Genomic DNA, 18,673 nt, shown 5'->3' on the forward strand with positions numbered 1-18,673 from the left:
ATTTAGATTGCGTATGAGAGAGAAATACTAATATAGGATGAGGAATTAAACACTGCAGGTGGACATTTGCGTTTAAACTATCTCATTACGCGATTGACTACTTCTATCAACAGATAAAAGATTCACATTTGATCACCATGACTATCTCATTACGTATAGGCTTCCCTTCGCCGCTTTGACCATGTTCCAAAGAAGTTGCTTAAATAGTCAACTTTGACTAAGAAAAAGTTTAATTGCAAAACATCAAATGAGAAACCACGTAATGAATGAATAAAAAGAGTCCAAACATTAGGATTTAATTGCTTTCAAAAAGTAGACTTTTTATTTCAATTCAAAATATGGGAATGTTACTTTCCACAGAGCAAGATAATTGGAAGCCAAAACAAAACGATGGTTTCTCACGAAGTAGTGTTTGACTAATTAGCACACCCCCAATAACTTTTCATTGATTAAAGTTGGACATCGTTGCGATCAGATATAAACTCAAAGCTGAATTCTATGCACACATGATGTTAACTTAACAAATCGTCTTCTACTTATCCGTCGGATCTCGGATAAGATCGAGAAGATAAGGTTATACTTGTCGTTATCCTTCCAAAACGATCTAAATACAAGAGTGGGGTCAAAGAGACGGATCAAGAACTCTTTAATGCGAATAAGGATTGTGGAATTAATACTTATCCAGGCAATCTCTCTCTCTCTCTCTCTCTCTCTCTCTCTCTCGGTCTGCGAGTTCACATGGATAGCTGTCGCCGTATCCGGACTTATCACGCGGCGTATTTTCTTATTCTATTCCTGTTTACACTGCACGTCTCCCAGCTTTTATTTGGCTGATTTGGTCAACTGCACCTCCGGGAATAGCCTATGGATAACGCGGAGAATAATTAATTCTTCTGGAACTTTGCATTTCACACACTACATTCTCACAAATTTATGTTTTACTTCTTTATTGTTTCAAGAGAACACTCCAAATTAAGTAGTACTAGTTTCAAGGTTGACAAGGACAGGATATATATATATTTATTTCGTAGATGCTTTGATCTCCTACTTATTGCTTAATTTTGTACAATTAGTTTTAGTTGGTGAGATAGAAGAGCGAAGTAAATTTAATTTCTCATGCATTAAATGATAACGGATCAGAGCAAGCAAAGTGGTCCATGTTACCAACTAGATCGTCCTTGGTGTGGTCATGAAAGCCACAAATTATAATAACATAATGGATGCGTGTAGGAAACCTCATTAAGCTATCAATTTAATATAATTAAAAAGTGAACGCCTTCAACCAAAGGGCAGTCTACCATTCAAAATGTTTGAATTTTAGCTTCACACTATATGTCTATGCAACTATATATATATAACCATTCCCATTATATAGCAAAATTCACATTGCGTCTTCTCATTCATTCATACATACCTTGCTACACCAACATGGCTTCCACTGAGATGACATCGACTACGGATTCCGGCAAGACTTTGCCAGAATCCGGCTATGCCGCCGCCTCGACGCCGCCCCCGAACTACTTCCGCGTGGATTTCGTCCTGCGTCTCGTCCTACTGGCCGCCTCGGTATCCGCGCTCGTCGTGCTCGTCACTAGCAAGCAGACCAAGATCTTTGCCACCGGCCTGCAGCCGCCGTTTCCGACGTCCATCAGCCGCGACGCCAAGTTTAACTACTCGCCGGCCTTGATGTAATTTCCGGTGAACTTATCAAGATTATATAGAAGTTATTGATAGAATTTGAACTCAGAATCTTACGAACTACTCGAAACCTTGCAGATATCTTCTGGTAGCACTAGCAGTTACAGTTTTATACAGCATCGCCACGATCGTCACCTCCTGCTCGCTCATATCAAGCCCAGCTCCGTCTACCAGAGCATTGTTCCTTCTCATTCTCTTTGACGCAGTGAGTTTCAATAACTTATTCGCCTCCTCAGTTTTCTTTTTTCTTTTCCTCCGCGAATTTAATCTCACACAACCTTACTGTCTTCTTCGCAGTTGATGGCGGCGATCATGGCCTCCGCCACCGGCACGTCCGGCGCCATTGCCTACCTTGGTCTCAAGGGTAACTCTCACACGAACTGGGCAAAAATTTGCAACACCTACGGCAAGTTCTGCAGGCACATCGGCAGCTCCGCCGGCGTTTCCCTCGTCGCGTCGATCGTCCTTCTCGTCCTCGTAGTGGTCTCCTCGTACTCGCTCCTTCGCCGGAGCCGATAGTTTAATTTTACACGTGTGAATTAGCCTTCATCATCATCTTCTTCTTCTTCTTCTAGTCCTTGTTCATCCGTTTGTTTGTGTGTGTGTGTGTGTGTGTATCTATGAACATAGTTTTCTTTACATAATATATTACAGTTGTTTGTCGTTTTTTATTACAGATTGGAAAATTGTGAGCTATATACGACGATTAGATGGTATCGTTAGTCAAGCATAGATGCGAAAATGATGCCAAAGTTTAAGGAAAAAAGAATGATGTTGAAATTGGGATTAGAATTTGTAGATTACGTAAAGACCAAAAATTGATGGGACTCTTCTGCCTACATACCAAAGATAACCAGAGTTGTTCATATCCGCTAAAAAAGAAGACACTTGTTCTCTGCCAAAGTATCTTAGGGAAAATTATAATTTATCCCCTCTCGTTAGCTCAATTTCTAACTTACCTCCAATCCCTGTGATTCCTTTTGGTCGATTTCGGTTAATGTGAGATGGAGACAGTTTAAAATATAACATTAAAAAAGTATTTCATGATGGAGGTCTAATCTAAGGCCTCAGAAGACGGTCGTACTGTTGTTAATTTTAAAATTTTAATTAATTTGAAATTAGTAATTAAAAGAATTTAAAATTGAAATATTATATGAATTTTAAAAGTTTTGTAACGGTAATTTTAAAATAATTAATAGACTAAATTTATTTTGGGTTACAAGTTTTTGAATTAATTGTCTCGTATACCTATAAATACCTTTTTGTTGGTGAAAAAATAACAACATAAAATTCCAAGTCAAATTGAAAGCTTTGGCTATTTTTATCCGTCAATTTTTCTCTTATATAATATTTATTTGAATGAGAGGAGTGCGTTCTCATAGAGAAACGTCAAAGATATCCGAGTGTACCTTAGAGGAAAGAGAGAGGGGTAACCTTACACAGATATTTATTTTATTATTTATATTAAATAATATTTATTTTTATTTTTTTAAAATATAAAACTAGATTTATTCTGTACATAAATATATTATCTTAAAACTTTTAGAAATAAAAACTAACACATCCCACCCTCCAATACGTTTTTGAAGATTTTACATGGATAAAAGAGTTCTTGCGTCATAGTAAACAAATAAAGTGCTCAACCTCTGCCTGCTCCTCCTTGTTAGGTTCAACACATAGCCCGTGGGACCCACCCTCATAGATACAAACACCTCGCCTCCATGATTCCATCTGTCATCGGTCTTCCATCTTTACACGCTAAATCTCTCTCACTGCCGCTGATTGACCTGTTTGTTGTGACTTGTGTAACTTTTTTTCAACCAGTTCCTCCTACCTCCTCCCGGTGACTTCTCGATTTCCAGCTTTGGCTACTAAAATGATTGTTGTACGTCGACGTACGGCGAATTTCCGGCGCGGCCTCGAGAAACTATTCTCCGGGCACATCGACGGCCGCATGAGCGTCGCCGCCTTCTCCCTCCTGCAGCAGTGGGGACGACAAGACGAGGAGGAGGAGGAGATAATCACTTCTCTTGAAAATGGGCTCGCTTGGATCTTGGAGCTTGGGCTACAACTGAGTTGACCAAAATTTTAGTTCGAAGTTAAATTTTAAACCTAACCTGAGTAGAAACCGGCTCACTCAGACTCGAGTCATTTACACCCCCTAGATTGACCCCCTGGGTGTAAATGAATATTGAACGATAAGTAAGCAGCCGCACACTCGGTGTGGGCATGAAAGCCACAAATTAATAACATATTGGATGCTTGCACGAAATTAAACCTCGTTAAGTTGTCAGTATCTCAAAAGTGAACGCCTGCCACAAAGGGCAGTGTGTAGCCAGCCACTCAAACGTTGGAATAGTAGCATCACACTATCTATATAAGTACTACATAACCATTCCATTATATATATATATATATATATATTGAAACAAACCAGCATGGCTTCCACTGAGATGACACCAACTACGGATTCCGGCAAGACTTTGCCAGAATCCGGCTATGCCCCCACCCCGACGTCGCCCCCGAACTACTTCCGCGTGGATTTCATCCTGCGTCTCGTCCTACTGGCCGCCTCGGTATCCGCCCTCGTCGTGCTCGTCACTGGCAAGCAGACCAAGATCTTTGCCACCGGCCTGCAGCCGCCGTTTCCGACGTCCATCAGCCGCGACGCCAAGTTTAACTACTCGCCGGCCTTGATGTAATTTCCGGTGAACTTATCAAAATTATATAGAAGTTATTGATAGAATTTGAACTCAGAATCTTACGAACTACTCGAAACCTGGTAGCACTAGCAGTTACAGTTTTATACAGCATCATCACAGCCATCACCTCCTGCTCGCTCATATCAAGTCCAGCTCCATCTACCAAGACATTGTTCCATCTCATTCTATTTGATGCAGTGAGTTAGAAACACCTCAAAAACTCATTCATGACCTCCTCACTTCTTTTTTTTTTTTTTCTTCCTTCACTACTTTAATCTCACACAACCATGCTCTCTTCTTCGCAGTTGATGGCGGCGATCATGGCCTCCGCCACCGGCGCAACGGGCGCCATCGCCTACCTCGGTCTCAAGGGGAATTCTCACACAAGCTGGACAAAAATTTGCAACATCTACGGCAAGTTCTGCAGGCAAATCGGCAGCTCGGCCGCCGTCTCCCTCGTCGCGTCGATAGTCCTTCTCGTCCTCGTGGTGGTCACGTCGTACTCGCTCTTTCGCCGGAGCCGGTAATCTCCGACGTGTGAATAGTCCTTGTTCATCTGTTTGCTTGTGTGCCAGTGTGTATGAACATAGTTAATTGTTACATAGTATGTAACAGTTTGTTTGTATTTGTTATCGACAGTGAGATGGTATCTCTAGTCAAGTCTAGCTGGGAAAATTGATGCAAAAGTTTCAGCAGCTTTTGTAATTTCCAAACAGAATGATGTTGAAATTGGGATTAGAGTTTGTAGATTACGTAAAGAACAAAAATTAGTAGAATTGTATTTTGGCACGTACACATCTAAGTCATTTTCTGTCTAGATAACAAAGATAACCAGGGTTGTATATATATCCAAAAGATGACTTGTTTCACTAAAATATCTCAGGAGAACTTGTGACTTTTCTTCTATGGTTTGATTAGTTAACTGTTAACCAAAAATATTATCTACTTTGAGGATAACAGGGATAGTTTGGTTATTTGGCAATTTACTATGGCTGTTAATTTGGATAAAATTTAATAGATGAAGTTATACCAAACCAGACTGATATTGCTAAGATTTAGGGACACTAAATTGGATAATTAGAAAGAAAGAAGTAAAATTAGCAGTGGTTAGGACATCACAACACTGTATGATCCTAATCTTTTTGGAGATATAGATGAATCTGGAAGGGAAAAAGTTAAAAATGAAATTTTTTTTTTAATAACAGGAAATACGGGCGGTCAAATATGAGGCCGACTAGGTCACAGAGTTGAAACAGGGGATAATTTGACACGAGAAAACAAATTGAATTCAACTTGGAACTCAATTTATTTGTGAAAGAGTAATAGAATCGGATGAATCTGAGGCATATTTATCAGTACTCCTACAGAATACTAATAGAATTATATATGAACAATATCGAGGCAGATCTCGTAGTGGGATCACATAAATATAATGTTTGAATGGAGAGAATAGGAGAGAAGAAAAGAGAAAATATGAGGAGAAAAATATTTTCTTCCGTTTGGATAGAAATTTTAAGAAAGAATAGAAGAGAAAGAGACCAAAAAAAAAAGACCTCTAATGGAAAGAAAAGAAAAGAAGTCAAAAACTAGTTCTCTCCCTTTCTCTTCTCTGCTCTCATTTAAACAAATAAAAGGAGAGAAAATTATTCTCTTTTTTTTTCATCCCAGCAGGGTCAAAGTTCTAGGACCAAAATTTTCCAAGATCTTTGAGAAATTTTGATATATAGATAAAAGATGATTTGCCACAGAATTTAATGGAATGTTATAGATTAATCCAAGCATATGTGGTCATGTTCCAAATAGAAGTGGTCCACATGAGTGGAGTACAAATCTATCAGTCTTGATTTGAATTATTGAGATAGTAACATAGGTTTGATGGTACAGTTTAGTGCAGTAAAACTTTTTTAGCTGTTAGGTATTTAATGGTTGTCAGTATGCCTTTATCAGTAAGAGATAGCCTATTGTCCATATATATGACTAAAGAGACTTGTTTGTTCTTAATCTTAGACTAAGAAAAGACTCGATAACTCAAATGGCATCTCTCGTTTAGTGTCCAATGATTGTTGCATTCAAAAGGATGAGCAGGACAGTGAAAGGAAGAAAACTGATAGGGTGAGGCCCAGGTTAATTCTGATGGCATGATGATGTTTGTAAGCAAAGAAAAGGTTAAGTATGATGCCTTCGAAGATTTTTTAGCAGTTCTTCGGCCTGTATTTGGAAGTAAGATAAAAGTAACTTTATCCTCTTTTATTTTAACAATTATTCATAAAAATTGGCAAAATAATTAAGAAGGTGACAACTTTCTACTATTTTCTGATATTTGGACAGGAAAACTGAAGGGGAAGGTGAATGCCTCTGATTTCTGAACTACTAGTTCAATGAAAGTATTCAATTTTTTGCTATATACTAATAAGTCATGAATACGACTTTTCTAAATAATTTCACTTCCAAAATTCATTTCCCTCGCTATATTGGATCAATACATACAATTGCATCATTGCAATTATTAACGGAAACAACTGAGTCGAGTCACCGAATTATCAAGTAATTTTTTTCACAATAATTATGTGTGATTGGAGTCGATTCTATGACTTTTATCTACTAAAGTTACTAGAATTCATTGTTGATTGATACCAAATAGAATTTTTTGGATGAAGGGAGGAGAATTAGAAGTAAAAATTAAATCATTTGTCACCAAACAAACACCAACAAAATTGTGTAAATCCTGTAATGTCAAGACCTTAGGATTGATGAAAAACTCGTGCACAATGAGGAAAACTAAATTCATCACTTTGAAAATCAGACGATTCCTTTCATAATAGCTTCCTTCTAATGTCTGCATGGAAGAAATTCCTCTCAACACCACTTCCGTCATCGTTAGATGCTCATCTCCTAAAAAGGGAAGAAAAGGAAAAAGAATTTGTTCTCCATTGCACTTCATGTGATCCACTCCGCCCAGCTTAGAATGCGATTCCTCCCACTTCCCTCACTCAACATTCTTCAAAGAAAGATATCAATATTCTTCGTTCTATATACATATATAAGAAGGAAGCCAAAGCCCATATACTAGTACCATCTCAAGCACTATTACTAAGACATGTATACCACCGGTTCTAACAACGTCAAGCCTCGGTTTAGCCGCCGGTTCCAATCCTGGGGACTCACCGACGAAGAAGTTGATACCAATACGTGGAGCTATACCTCGTATTTACCCTCCCCTAAGCCTGAGATCCACCGTGACCATATCTGCAGGCCGGTCATCATAGGCAGCGACGGCAAGGCCATCCCTGCCATCTTCCAGTACCGCAACGCCGGCGGGAACGGTAGGTGCATTCAGAACGAGCGCATGCATGAAAAGAACCCGGCGAGAGTTACTCAAGAGTTCCACAGCAGCAGCGCTCAGAGTGAGGCTAGTGAGAGCGGGCGCAGGAGCGGGTTGCCCGGAGGCATGTTTCGGCCCGGAAGGTTTGCGGCGGAGGGTTTGCCGTCGGAAGAGAAGAATAAAGCGGCGGCGGAGGCAACCGGGGTGTGGGCGTGGCGAGGCCGCAGCAACGGCGGCGGTGCCGGCTATGGGATGGTGCAGCCGGAGAGGCAACTCGGTAGGGTCACCAATGACGTAGGCGCTGCTGTGGGTCAGCTGAAGGAGTCGGCGCCGAGTGTGATTCCGGCGAGGAAGAAGGAGGAGGTCATTGACAGCAGAGCGGCGGTTAAGAAGTATGGCGGGAGTTTCTTCATTTAGGAGGTTTATGAACTCCAGTGGAGGTTGGGATGGGATGGGATGGGATGGGATGTTTAATAGTGAATGCATTTGGATGAATTATAAATTGAGGATACTTGTCCACTGTGAGGGGATGAGTTATCGTAATTGTGATATTTAATAATTGTAATCATATTGCATCTTATTTATTACATATTAATAATACTAATAAACTGAGTTTTATCTAGAGCTCGCCCTGAAATTAAATTCGACCACATTCCAATCCGGCAGAGCCTAATTTTTTTTAGAATAATGTGTGAAACTTTAATCCTTTTCATCGCAACTTTTATGTTATTATAGATTATGAACAAAATAACAAAATTTGTGTGTTTGTTTTAGGATAAAATAATCACTAAATTATTCTCCTTTGTCCTCAAGAATGCGGATTAGTGTTCGGATTCAAGCCCACAGATGTGACGTATCCTTTCTGAACTCGGATAAAGAGTAGACTAGGCCCGCTTTACCAAGAAGAGCTAGGGTTTTATCGCGCCGGGCAAAGGCGCCTCCTTTTCCCAGCTCCAATCGCGTTCAACTGGCAGAGAGAGAGAGAGAGAGAGATGAAGGCTCGAGCTATCGAGGACGACGGGGACGGTGGAATTAAGAAGAGCAAGTGGAACAAGAGGAACAGGAGGAGGAACGAGCAGCGGTTGGGAGGGAAAGGGCTTTCCCTTGAATCCTTCGCCAATGCCAAGTCCAATCCATCGGGATACAATCCTTCCATCATCAGTAAGATACCCACTTAAATCGATCCCGTGTTGATCAAGTACCCATTTGAATTTAGCCTTTTGTTTTGTTGGATTTTGATCTATTTAGGTCGTTTGAAGGATTTGGGGATATACACATGCGATTGTTTCTATTGGATGTTGCGATCAGGAAGTGAAAAAAGATCGGTTTTTGTGATTTGTTTAGTGAAAATGATTGAATTTTTTTGGGTAAGCATTTTGTTTTTTTTTTGGTTGCTTAGTTTTCCAGATTCTAGAGAAGTAATGCCGTCCTTTATTGAGAAAGGGTGGTTGAATTGTAGTTCCACTATTCTCAAAGGCTGTCTCCTTCCTCGGGGAATTCCTCAGCTTCCCTATTCTTGCTTGCAGTAAACAGATTCAAGACCTCTAAGTATTGTGATACTCGCGTCTTACTTTCCCCGGATATGTATCCAAGCAGTTGGATATATGTTGTGCTTTTGATTTTGAACTTAATCGTTAACAGCGAGTCGGAGTCGCATTCTTGCAGGCCAATAAAAACTGATCTTGGGTCTGAGTGCTAGATCTTTGGTATCCATTTTGTCTGCCTAGTTACATCTCAATCAAGTAAGCGATTGAAATATACATTAGGACTTGCACTTTTTTTTGTACTTCTAGGACAATCCTTGGGAGGTTGGTTGGTGATCCATTTTCTTAATAATTGTTCTCATAATTTTTGTTTTCTTCCTTTTTTACATAATCCCGATTCTCTTTTTTTTTTCCTTGGAAGAGGAGTCTTTCATATGCAGTCCTCTATAGTGTGTTCTCCTTTGTGTTACTGAGCCCAGCTTCATTGTCTTCACTTCCTCCATAGGAAGAAGGGTTCAACTGAAAAGGCATACTTGCAATTACAACACAAAGAAGAGAGAGAAGTAAATTTTAAGCCAGCGGTATAGCATGATAAATTTATAAAATTTGTACCAAGGTAGTGATTAAGTAGTTTAAAATCCAGTAGTTTACTGTCCAACTTGAGAGTAGAGCAGTATCTTCATGTGGTTGTATTGAATGGACAAAAGTATTTTATTACTTGGTTGATAACTCCATGTCAATGCCAAGTGTTCTAATAGTCAGCCTAGCACCCAAATATGAGCCTGGTTATTTATATTTATTCTTGACCTTGCATAAAATATGATCCATAAGTGTCATTAGATTTATGCTTTATAGTTGGCACTTGGTAGATTTAAGTGACTTGTTTCCAGTTATACTAGATATAAGGAGATAATGCATGACCTTTATTGACTTCTTTATGAGTTCAGAAATTGAATATTTGATTCATGTCTCTGTAGTATCTATGTGATTATTTTGTCATCCTATAGATTGTATGCCTGTTTCATTTACTTACTTGAAACACACCCTGATCTGTGCTAAGTTGATCTAATATAAATATAAATGCTTCCTCCTAGAGTTTTGTGCTTTCAACGTTCTCTCCTTGAAAAGATTGTTTCGATCTCTTCTCAAATCTAAATACATCCTCATATAACTTTGATTTTTGCAATTGTATCATTCTCTACATCTGTTATTAACTTTATATATATATATATATATATATAGAGAGAGAGAGAGAGAGAGAGAGAGAGAGAGAGAGAGAGAGAGAAATCACTTGTAGGAGTACCCTTTTTGGACCTTCTTTATTACTGGAGAGTAAGCATGAGACAAGACAACAAAAAGTTCTTTGCTTGATTATTACTTCTCTTCTCCCATGTCTGAAAAGATAAATCCCAAATAACTAATTTTAGTAATTTCTGTTTTGCAGAAAAGCAAAGAGAATTTTACAAAAATGCCAAATTTGTGAGCAAGTACAAAAGAACAGTGAAGAACCAAAGGCAGCCTGGTGTCCATTATCTGACAGTTCCAAATCATGAGGTTTGTTTCTCCTCTCTAGAACTCTTGCATTTTCTAGTGTATTTTGACACTGCTCAACTTATCAGATTGAACAATGAGCACCTATTTGGGGTTAATTAGCATAATATCATTTCAAGTTAGCAGAGACTTACGACTCTGCAGCCAAAGTTGAAACAAAAGCTCTCCTTTTCTCTTCGGGCATGATTTTCATGTTTGTTTTTGTTTTTTCCTCCACAACTTGCTCTATCAGAAAAGAAACTGTGATTATTTGCATGTTTGGGATATGCATTCTTTTCCATGGAACCATAATACTGGGACAAGCAAGTTCACTGATGTCTTACTTTTGCGTTCCAGGAGGGTAATAATACAGAAAATGTACGGAAGCCAAGTAAAAAGAAGAAGCAAAATTTGCAAACCTTGAGAGAAGAATATGAGAAGAAACGGGCAGAAGATGAGAAAGCCAAGATGGAGAGAGAGGCAATGATTCAAGCAAGAAGAGAGGAGAAAGCCAAAGCTGAAGCAAAACGGAAGGCCTTGAGGGAGAGAATGTTTAAGAAAACCAGATCAGGCCAGCCTGTCATGAAATACAGGATTGAGCACCTCTTGGAGGGTCTGATAGAAAGTTCAAAGAATTGAGTCAAGTTTGTAAAAGTATCTTTTCTCAATGAAAATTGGTGTAATGTATGGTAATATGAATTCTCTAATTTGCTTTTCTTTTTTCATAGATCACATTTACTTGACCAGTGCTGGCTACTTCTGGTGGGACCGTGGGAGGGATATGGATCTCAACCAGAATGTGTTATGATCTGCACTTCCAATTCTTTTTGGGAATTCTTTTTTTTTTGTTGTAGGTTAAAGAAAAATGAAGGGAAGGGCTTCTTTTATTTGGGGAGCTTTAAGTCTATTATCGAAGTATACAAGAGTATTGCAAAATATTCTTCAGAAGGCTTAAGCTTTCTTGATGAACATTGGATGGGTGAATTTGAACTCAAAATTATGGCTGTTGATTTCTATGGCAAAAGTTTGACAGTTAAATATGATTGCTTAAGGAACCATTCTGTGGAAGTTTCTTATGGCAATGTACTGACATTTGATTTGGTACTTAGAAACAATGGCTGATTCTATTGTCAAATAGGTAAGTTTGTAACTGAGATACTTCTAGTTCTTACAATGCAATCATATCAATTTCATATATGTTCAATTATTCCTAGTATGAGCTCCAGATTGAATTCATCATCTGGAATTTTTGGTGCACTTTCAACTATGCTTGCATTTTATTTGGAATTTGATGATTGGGTTAGTAAGAAGAAAATTATTGTAGATACAGATAGGATAGGGCCAGTCATATTGATTTAGACAAAGTTCCATTTTACACTATCTTCTAACAACATTATAATTCAGATATCTTTTCAGTATATTCGTTTCTCTTTAAAATTTATTTAATTTTAAGGCAAATTATATTTTACTCTCCTTGTTTTGATTTTAGCTTATATCCATGTACTTCAAACTTAAGCTTATAATTATTAGTTTGCTCCTCATTGCAATTTGCTAAATGAACAAATTATTTCTATCATCATCAAATCAAACTTTATTTTTGTGAGGCTAATTAAGTCTTTTTAAATTCTCATGAACAGCTAGCTAATAGATCATAGAAGAATTAAGTGCTTAAGTTTAAATAATAATAATAATAATAGGGAAGTTCAAATTAGACCAAAGTATTGAGGAGCAAACTATAATTTACTCTTAATTTTATTAGCAAAAAATCCTTATTTTCCTCTAAACTTACAGACAAAAGCAACTAACTATTTAAAAGACTTGTAAAATTTTCACAACCTATTTGAATAAAAAAAGATCTTTTACGTAAATAATACGCACTCGGTTTCTAAAACCCTAAACGCGGTTATTACTAAAATTTAAGAAATCTTTGTGCAAATGTCCTATTTTTAATTTTATAAATTTTCGAGTAATGGGCAAATTTCATTTCCGACCTTACTTTTATCATATATTTTTATGGGACTAATGAGTGAAGGGAGATGGTAATGATGTTAAAAGAGAAGTCTGCGTGCCATTATCATTAGTGATGGAGTCGGCAATTGATCTAGAGTAGAATCGGCAAGCCAAGCAGTTAGAAAACGAGAAGATAGGAGGAGAAAAAAACAAAGAGAAAAGAGAAAAGAGAGAGAGAGAAGAATAAAAAATAAAAAAAAAAGGTCTCATTCTCTCTGTCTCTCTCTCTCAGTTCTCTTCGCTTCTCGATTTTGCGCTACTCGTATACGGTGGCGATCTCCTGCTACTACCGAGGTGGAATCCACCTGCTTTTGGCACTTGGGTAAGTACCCACTTCAGGTTTTGTTGATATAATCGCCTTTTTCTAGTGCTTTTTGCCTACTTCCTTATCAATTTCCAAGTTGGGTTTTGTTTGTTTGGGCGATTCGATGAGTTCGTGGGTCTTTCTTTTCTGTTGTTCCAGGAAGCCCATTGAATGGGTTCTCGTAGTTTTTTCTATATAATTTGATCAAAGGATCTGGGGCTAGTTTGAGGAAGTAGTGATCCCAAATAGGATTTGGTAGAATATGCACAATTGATTGTTTTGTTCAATTTCATTCCTTGTTGAGTTGTTATTCGGTTTCGCAGTTTTCGATTTATGGGTTCCTTACTGTTGTGCCTCTTAGGTTGAAATTTGCCCCTGGATTTCATTGCGAAGCTCTGTGAGCTAGAAGAGCTATGGTGATTGGTGGTCTCTAAAAGTTCTTTTGAGTCTTTAATTTGCCCTATTGGAGGTACTTCATTCTTCCGTTTCTTCTCTATGTAGACTTTAAGATGATCCCTTGAATTTTAAATTAGCCAAAATGTACTTTTTGTATGTTAGTGTAGTAATCATATTGAAATTACTGGGAAGATAGTGTTTTGAAAAATATTTATCCGGTTGATTGGGTGCAGGCATGTTTAAGAACCAGCTTCAAGAACTTGCTCAAAGAAGCTGCTTCAATTTGCCATCCTATGCCTGTGTAAGGGAAGGGCCAGATCATGCTCCAAGGTTCAAGGCTACTGTTAATTTTAATGGCGAGATATTTGAGAGCCCGGCGTTTTGTTCTACACTGCGGCAGGCAGAGCATGCTGCAGCGGAGGTAGCTCTGAATACACTCTCGAAGAGGGGACCTTCCAGATCACTTGCTGCAAAAGTTCTGGTAATGGAATGCCAGATGTTACTTTTAGAAATGCTATTTTTATTTGACTTTAAGTGGCTTCTTTATTTTGTACCACAACCGGCTCGATGCATAGAAATTAAAAGACAAGATTTGATGTTCTTCATTTAGGGCTTTATTTGTAGAAAGCCCCTTCTTTATTGTTTCCAGTTGATTTGAGAATTTAGAGTTCGTAACCGTACAGTATGCAATTATTAAGAAGAAGATATGTTGTCTAACTACAAGACATTCTGTTTCCTCTGGTAAAGAACTGTCAAAATAGTACTGAAAATCCTAAGGAATCTCATACGAAAGGGTGCAGGTAACATTAGTTAAGTATCTTTGTTTAAAACAAAATTAGTGAAGTGTCTTGGTGGTTACTGGCAATTCCAGTACATTAAAGATGCATCTTGACTTATGGAAAATGATATGGATATATTATATTGCACCGAAAATATCGCTGGCATAGGAAAATTATCTGGATATCTTTCATGTATATTCTGTGTACCAAAGAATTGACAATGGTAATGTTTTTCTTTCCTTTGATTTCTATACCATGTGATAAAGTTGGTGTTGAGGTTGGTTTTCCGTTGAAACATATCTCTAGTTTCTTCTTCTTCCTCTAATGAAGACATAAACATAAGCGATCCATTGGAGTCTTGTTGATAATTTTTCTAGGCTTTAGCTGGAACTCATAAGTTGTAATTGAGATGTAACTTGGTTTATATGACTGTTATCTCATGTAATCAGTTTTGGTAAAGAATTCGATTAGATAGGTTAAGAAGAACTTCTCAGTATCAACACCCCCTTTCAACCCTTTCTCAAGGGTTCTTTGTTATGGTGATTTATCTGGGTAAAATTATCATTTTTTTTGTCTCCATATTCCTTCATTTAAGCAGTAACCTTGTTTAATCCTTTTATTTTGTTGGACATTTTGCATGCTTCCTGCAATGTGCTTGATCCTTTAAGCACCATTTTCAATACAACATTGCTTTCATTTTGTGCTCTGCCTATTCATAGTGTTATTGCTGAACTGCTGTTGCATTTATTCTTCCTTAGCGCTCCTTTTATTTAAGAGATTGTAACATGAACAATACCATGAAGCTTGCGATTGACTCTGATAGCTATTGTGTTAGTGACCTTCTGTTAACATTTTTATCTAAACCCACAGGATGAGACTGGAATTTACAAGAATTTACTTCAAGAAACTGCTCACAGAGCTGGGTTAAAGTTACCTGTTTATACAACTATTCGATCTGGACCAGGTCACACACCTGTCTTCGTATGCACAGTTGAGCTTGCCGGGATGAGCTTTACTGGAGATCCTTCGAAGACAAAGAAGCAGGCTGAAAAGAATGCTGCCATGGCCGCCTGGTCTGCATTGAAGCAATGTAAGATTACATTTTGTTTCTGAAGATCATATTCTTCTCTATACTTTATATAATGCTTTGAAAACAATTACGGAGCTAAAAGAGTGTCTTCTTTAAGGTAAGAGAAACTGAACTGAGTCAAATTCTAAGAACACAATAATCTTAATTCATTGCAAATTTGGCTCAAGCTTGAAGAAAGTTCTTGTGTCATTAAATTCTTAAGGTGCTGTCTTAGGATCTATCTGGGTGGTTTATTGAAGTGTGCAACTCTTACATACGACTGGTTATGATATTTATATTTCAAATAGGAACTTGTGATATATATCTTCCTTAAAAAAAAATTCATTTTCTCCTAAAAATTTTATGGAGCAATGAAATTTCTGATGGGCACCTATTTCTGATCATGGCGAACTATGATTTAGAGGGATGTGAACCAATATTCGCCGCCTCTGTGCATGATACCAGTATAAATGTTTAGATGAAGGCCTGGGAAGACAGTCGCTGGGGATTCCAGATAAAAGTAGTATTATAACCATCTCAGATTCAATACTTCCTACTATTAGCATGACACCTGATGATGTCTAGTTGCAGATGGAACTTTGTAACACGTCTTGGGTCCCAAATGCCATGCTTCCATAGTACTTTACGATCCGACTATGATCTGCACCTCAGATATCAGGCTGCAGTACAGTATATATACTGCATATTTCCGGCACCCAGATCTAAATCCGAATATGCAGCTAAGTTGTATTTTTTAGGATCAAATCTAATAAATGGGGGAGACTTCAATCAGAGTGGTGAGCTATCAGGGTCCATTGTCATCACCAAGTGGGAATATTTTATGTACGGTTATGTCATATTTTTCCTTGTCATCTTCTTTAGTGTGGCCTTGGAAAGTGAGGATGTCTTATGAGTCTTTATATCGTCATTTAGTGTATGTTTAATGATAGAATGCTGAACTCTTGAACTAAAAATGATAGAATGCTGAACTCTTCTTGAACACAAAGTAATTTATGTTCCATAATCTGATCACAGTTCATTTATATTTGTTCATCACTCTTGAAAATTGGTGCATGTCTTAATTGACTTCTATTTGCAGTGCCACATTTGGGCCCTTCTTCCTCCTCAACTTCACTATTGGAGCATGAAGGCAGTGAGGTGCAGGAGCAGGTCATTATTGCTCGTGTGCTTGCAAGCTTGCAGCTACCTGATGGAGACAAACGACCTTCTCAGAATAACCCGCAGCAGAGTCGTCACAGATCAGCGCGTATTCAAAGAACTGTGGCTCCTGCAGCAATTCTCCCATTTTATTCTTTACCCTTCCAAAGTTGGGCACACACAAATTTTTCACCTGAGTATGCAATGTACCAAATGTGGCAGCAAATACAGGCATCTCAACAGCCGACTCATTTGTTGACACTACCAGCTCCACCACCCATGGATCCTAGATTTCTCCCAATTCTACAGACTATGTATTCGCCACCTCCTGGCCAACTCTTTCCATCAGTTGATCAAGACCCAGTTAGTCGTCTACCTTTTGTCGCAGAATCTGTTCCTTGCCTGCCAAGGTACCCAGACTATTCCACATACACTTCACCGAGAAATCAATCCCAGTTGACAATACAGGAGCTAAGTGAGGAACAAAACCACAGGAAAAGTAAGGAGTGGTCCAATCTTCGAGAAACAACACTATTCAATCCATGCGATACTACAGTTTCTTGTCTTCCACCTGAACAACATGAAGATACAAATAAGAATGATTCTGGGGCTAGCACAGAAGACTCCCCTGAGACAGAAACTAAAAGGGCTCCCTCTGGCTTCAAGCAAGCTTCTTGCTGCCCATCAATCATTCAGGAGAAGGCTTCTGTTAAAATACATCAGGAAAGTCAGCAGCAAATGGAAGGGAAGCAAAGGAAGCAACTCGAAGAGCTGCCTGGATCATCATTTAGGTCTAGGTCATCAAACCACTGGCGTCCTCTACTTTCACAACAAAACTTTGATCTGAACCAGTCTATCCATGTAAATAATCCACCTCCAGTGAATTCTGCTAATCTTCTTAGGGGGTGTAGGCCTCTTCATATGGCCTCTTCAGGTTCCAGAACAGATGTGTTGAAGCCCCGAGCCCCATCATTGGCGGCCCCTGTAACGATCCGAACTGCTATTCCTGTGTGCTCTGCGAGGCCTGGAGCTGTGAACAACACTGGTGCAGCTCCCGCCTACTTTACTGCTCCAGCTGTTCGTATGAGATCAGTAGTGCCAGTCTGCTCAGCTCCACCTGAGAGGAAACCAGAGTCGAGCCAGGTAGTTAGCCAGGAAATGGAAGGTACTGGAGTGTTGAACTCCAAGCTCAATGAGCTACAGATATGAGAAACCACACTGGTAATATGTACCTACAGTTTTTAAGGCATACCACATTTCTAGTTGCTGTTATATCTCCTAGTAAACATTAAAATAGATAGCTAGGACCTAGTGAATGTTATGATAACGGTATTATATTTAAGTCATTGAATTCGTTTCTTGTTAGAATTAAGAAAATAAATGAGAACACTTCCCTCGGGATTTACCATAAAACCTTTGTTAAGGTGCTTGCAACTGGTGTCGCGATATCGAATTTTAGGATCTGAAAGAAGAGAAGGAAAATTGTGAGGCAAATTTTTTTTTTTCTTCTTTCCCTTTTTTTTCATCTCTTTTGAATTCAAGATTACTCCTTTTCTTTTCCTATCTTTTCTTTTCTTTTAGAGAAAAAAAAATTGGGGGCGTTAAACCCCAATTAAAATCTTTTTCTTTCTTTCTTTTTTCTTCCTGTATGTTGAGAAAACGGCAGTCTCCTTATGGTTGGAAGTAAATGTATACTAGAATTTGTATGAGTGTATAAGACTACTCGATAGGCTATCTAAAATGATAATAAACACCATTCAATTTTTTTTTTTTTCTGTATGTCGATCGTGCCCTACGGAATGTAGTGAAAGAACTCCTGTAAATAATTCTTCTTTTCTTTTTTAGAGAATTTGGAACTTAATGATATTTCCTAGTTAACCGCTGGAATTTAAACCTGGGAATGCTCATACAATATGAGCCCATCTAATAATCTCAATTTTTTTATTTAGATTTAGTATTATTTTAATAAAAAATATTTTGAATAGTGGGTTCAAAGTATTTATAAATTTAAATTTAGAAAAGGAACAACCGTGTTAATTTCAATTAAAACCACTGAAACTCCCAACCTTTTTAAATATTAAAAGTCCGTAAGAACTTCGAAAAAAAATATATACTAGAAAGAAAACCCCTAAAACTGGAGAGAGAAACTTAATTTCGTAAATACTTAAAACCTGGTATTAAAATTGTAATTTTTATACAAGAAATATTAAACAAAAAGAGG

The 18,673-nt window shown here is 38.1% G+C and overlaps 4 protein-coding genes across 8 annotated transcripts; all 4 read left to right on the forward strand.

The window, feature by feature from the left end:
• The first annotated feature begins 1,328 nt into the window (after positions 1 to 1,328).
• Positions 1,329 to 2,372, forward strand: LOC140790211 (CASP-like protein 1D1). Its single transcript, XM_073140181.1, has 3 exons — positions 1,329 to 1,688; positions 1,777 to 1,903; positions 1,996 to 2,372. The coding sequence occupies exons 1-3, from the start codon at positions 1,333 to 1,335 to the stop codon at positions 2,215 to 2,217; spliced, it is 705 nt and encodes a 234-aa protein (XP_072996282.1). The 5' UTR covers positions 1,329 to 1,332; the 3' UTR covers positions 2,218 to 2,372.
• A 1,727-nt stretch (positions 2,373 to 4,099) lies between these two features.
• On the forward strand, positions 4,100 to 5,189 carry LOC140790506 (CASP-like protein 1D1). The gene is made up of 3 exons (XM_073140615.1): positions 4,100 to 4,397; positions 4,430 to 4,597; positions 4,706 to 5,189. Exons 1-3 carry the CDS (start codon positions 4,137 to 4,139, stop codon positions 4,925 to 4,927), a joined length of 651 nt encoding a protein of 216 aa, XP_072996716.1. The 5' UTR covers positions 4,100 to 4,136; the 3' UTR covers positions 4,928 to 5,189.
• A 3,371-nt stretch (positions 5,190 to 8,560) lies between these two features.
• On the forward strand, positions 8,561 to 11,933 carry LOC140791248 (uncharacterized). 3 transcript variants are annotated; one of them, XM_073141710.1, is made up of 4 exons: positions 8,567 to 8,883; positions 10,651 to 10,760; positions 11,094 to 11,390; positions 11,465 to 11,933. In XM_073141710.1, exons 1-3 carry the CDS (start codon positions 8,715 to 8,717, stop codon positions 11,373 to 11,375), a joined length of 561 nt encoding a protein of 186 aa, XP_072997811.1. In that variant the 5' UTR covers positions 8,567 to 8,714; the 3' UTR covers positions 11,376 to 11,390; positions 11,465 to 11,933. The 3 variants fall into 3 exon arrangements, with proteins under 3 accessions (XP_072997809.1, XP_072997811.1, XP_072997810.1); XM_073141709.1 differs by having other exon boundaries at positions 11,094 to 11,380; XM_073141708.1 differs by having other exon boundaries at positions 8,561 to 8,883; positions 11,094 to 11,643.
• An 882-nt stretch (positions 11,934 to 12,815) lies between these two features.
• On the forward strand, positions 12,816 to 17,865 carry LOC140791543 (double-stranded RNA-binding protein 2-like). Of its 3 annotated transcripts, none has more exons than XM_073142167.1 (5): positions 12,816 to 13,068; positions 13,412 to 13,519; positions 13,680 to 13,927; positions 15,096 to 15,315; positions 16,394 to 17,865. In XM_073142167.1, exons 3-5 carry the CDS (start codon positions 13,682 to 13,684, stop codon positions 17,659 to 17,661), a joined length of 1,734 nt encoding a protein of 577 aa, XP_072998268.1. In that variant the 5' UTR covers positions 12,816 to 13,068; positions 13,412 to 13,519; positions 13,680 to 13,681; the 3' UTR covers positions 17,662 to 17,865. The 3 variants fall into 3 exon arrangements, with proteins under 3 accessions (XP_072998268.1, XP_072998271.1, XP_072998269.1); XM_073142168.1 differs by lacking the exon at positions 12,816 to 13,068 and adding an exon at positions 13,157 to 13,305; XM_073142170.1 differs by lacking the exon at positions 13,412 to 13,519 and having other exon boundaries at positions 12,902 to 13,068.
• The last annotated feature ends 808 nt before the right edge of the window (positions 17,866 to 18,673 follow it).

This window comes from Typha latifolia, chromosome 6, assembly GCF_019914945.1.
Source record: "Typha latifolia isolate L0001 chromosome 6, TyphaL0001v2, whole genome shotgun sequence".
Taxonomy (NCBI): Eukaryota; Viridiplantae; Streptophyta; class Magnoliopsida; order Poales; family Typhaceae; genus Typha; species Typha latifolia.